This window comes from Temnothorax americanus, unplaced genomic scaffold, assembly GCF_048541705.1.
Source record: "Temnothorax americanus isolate GAGA-0224 unplaced genomic scaffold, ASM4854170v1 Scaffold165, whole genome shotgun sequence".
Lineage (NCBI taxonomy): Eukaryota > Metazoa > Arthropoda > Insecta > Hymenoptera > Formicidae > Temnothorax > Temnothorax americanus.
In genome coordinates, this window is record NW_027509302.1 from 168,664 (window position 1) to 170,745 (window position 2,082).

Sequence of the window (2,082 nt, forward strand, 5' to 3'; positions counted from 1 at the left end):
CGAACAATAAATTTTATTTCGACGAGGATGACACGGAAATTACGATTCCCGAGGGATCGTACAAGATACGAGCCATAAATGAGTTTTTGAAACGCGAAATTTCACGAAAACGCCCGCGACGCGTAAATCGTTCCAAATCGTCGCGAATATCGCGCGAGAGGCGACCGCTCGCGCGAACGGCTACGAAGACGAGGCCGCGGAATACCCGATAGTGCTCCGCGCAAATTACAATACGATGAAGAGCGAGATCAAATGCGCTTTCAAAGTGAACTTTAACAAACCGAACAACGTTGGATCGCTGCTGGGATTCTCGTCGAAGCGTATATTGCAGCCGAAACAGTGGCACGAGTCGGACGCGTCGATTAATATTATCAACGTAAACATTATCCGCGTGGAGTGTAACGTAACCGCGGGTGCGTACAGCAACGGCAAACGCGTTCACACGATACACGAATTTTCACCGAGCGTACCACCGGGATATAAGATATCGGAAACGCCGGCGCAGATCATTTATCTGCCGATCATCGCGCGAAGCGTTACGGATCTAACGATACGCGTCACGGATCAAGACGGACGATTGCTCGATTTTCGAGGAGAAGAGATCACCGTCAGATTGCACGTACGACGGCTACAGCGATAACGCCCGACGTGTGACATGCTCGTGTTGAACGACTCGGAGCACGCGACAAATAAGAATATCTTTACGACTGCGACGATCGACGATATCATCAAATCGACATTCGGTAGCGTTAAAACTGAGACGAAAACAGAGACGAGAAAGAAGCTCAACGCATCGAACGTTAAATTTTTACAATCTCTAGGATTCGCGGTACGAAACATCTGAACGATGACTGAAATTCATAACATCGGAGGCGAGCCGGTCTTTGACGATCGCATCGTCAAGATCGAGACTCACACGTACAACCCGTACGCCAACACAACGTTCGAGTATAACGACGAGATACGAATACCCATACAACAGCAGGATCTGTATACGTTGCCGTGCGAAAGTTTTCTCTACGTCGAAGGAACATTGACGGTGACCAGAGCAGCCGGCCAAGCCGATAACGTGGTATTGGGGAATAATTGCGTCGCGTTCATGTTCGATGAAATTCGATACGAGCTCGACGGTGTGGAGATTGATCATTGCAGAAACGTAGGAATAACCAGCACGCTCAAGAACTACGTTACGGTATCGTCCGACAGAAGCGTGATCCTGCGAAACGCGGGCTGGGAACCGCATAATAACGCGAACGGATACTTCAATTTCTGCGTACCGCTCAACCTGTTACTGGGATTTTGCAAGGATTACAAACGCGTGGGATCAACGCTCGTCCACGAATTAATCTTGATTTCGGGTCCGCAACCCCCACAACAATTGGTTATGGGAAGTTTCGGTTGGGCCCATGTCCCAAAAAATCAAAATAAGTGGGGAAAGCCTCAGGGTTTTGGGTTATTTGAAACCCAAGGGGGGGCAAACAAAGATTTTTCGTGTGCCCCCCTTGGAAAACGGGGCCGGGTATCTAAAAATTAGGGGGGTTTTGTTGGGGAAACTTTTTTACCGAGGTTAAATTCCCCAAAAGGGGGTTTGAGGAAACACACCAAGAATTTGGGGATTTAAAAACCGGCCCGGGGGGAAAGGGGGGGAAGGGGGAAAAAGGGGGGAAGGGGGTTTCGGGGGGCCTTAAAAAACCCCGGGGGGGAAGAAAAGGGGGAAAATAAGGGAAGAAACCATTTGACAAAACTGCACCATGGACCCCAAATTGAGGGAAAAAATTTACCTAAACCGGGGGGAAGGGGGGCCTTTTTCGGTAAAAAGGCGGGTTTTGGAAAAAAATTGGGGGGGTTGGGGGGGGGGGGAAAAAAAAAGGGGGTTGGGGGGCTTTTGGGGGAAGGAAAAAGGGGGACCCCGGCCGGGGGTTTTCTCCCCAAAAGGGGCTAAAAAAACGGGGGGGGTACGGGAAAATTTTTCCGGGGGCCGGGGGGGGGGTTCCAAAGGGGGGGTTTTTTCTTTTTCTTTTAAAGGGTGGGGGGGGAAAAAGGGCCCCCCGGGGGGGGGTAACGATTGGGGGTTTTGGGGAA

At 50.4% G+C, this 2,082-nt stretch overlaps 1 protein-coding gene across 1 annotated transcript; it reads left to right on the forward strand.

Moving 5' to 3' along the window:
- Positions 1-847: 847 nt before the first annotated feature.
- Positions 848-1,452, forward strand: LOC143895694 (uncharacterized; the record flags this gene model as incomplete). The annotated part of the gene is made up of 1 exon (XM_077403005.1): positions 848-1,452. A coding segment is annotated over exon 1 (605 nt), but the record flags the coding sequence as incomplete, so codon positions are not given.
- Positions 1,453-2,082: the final 630 nt, after the last annotated feature.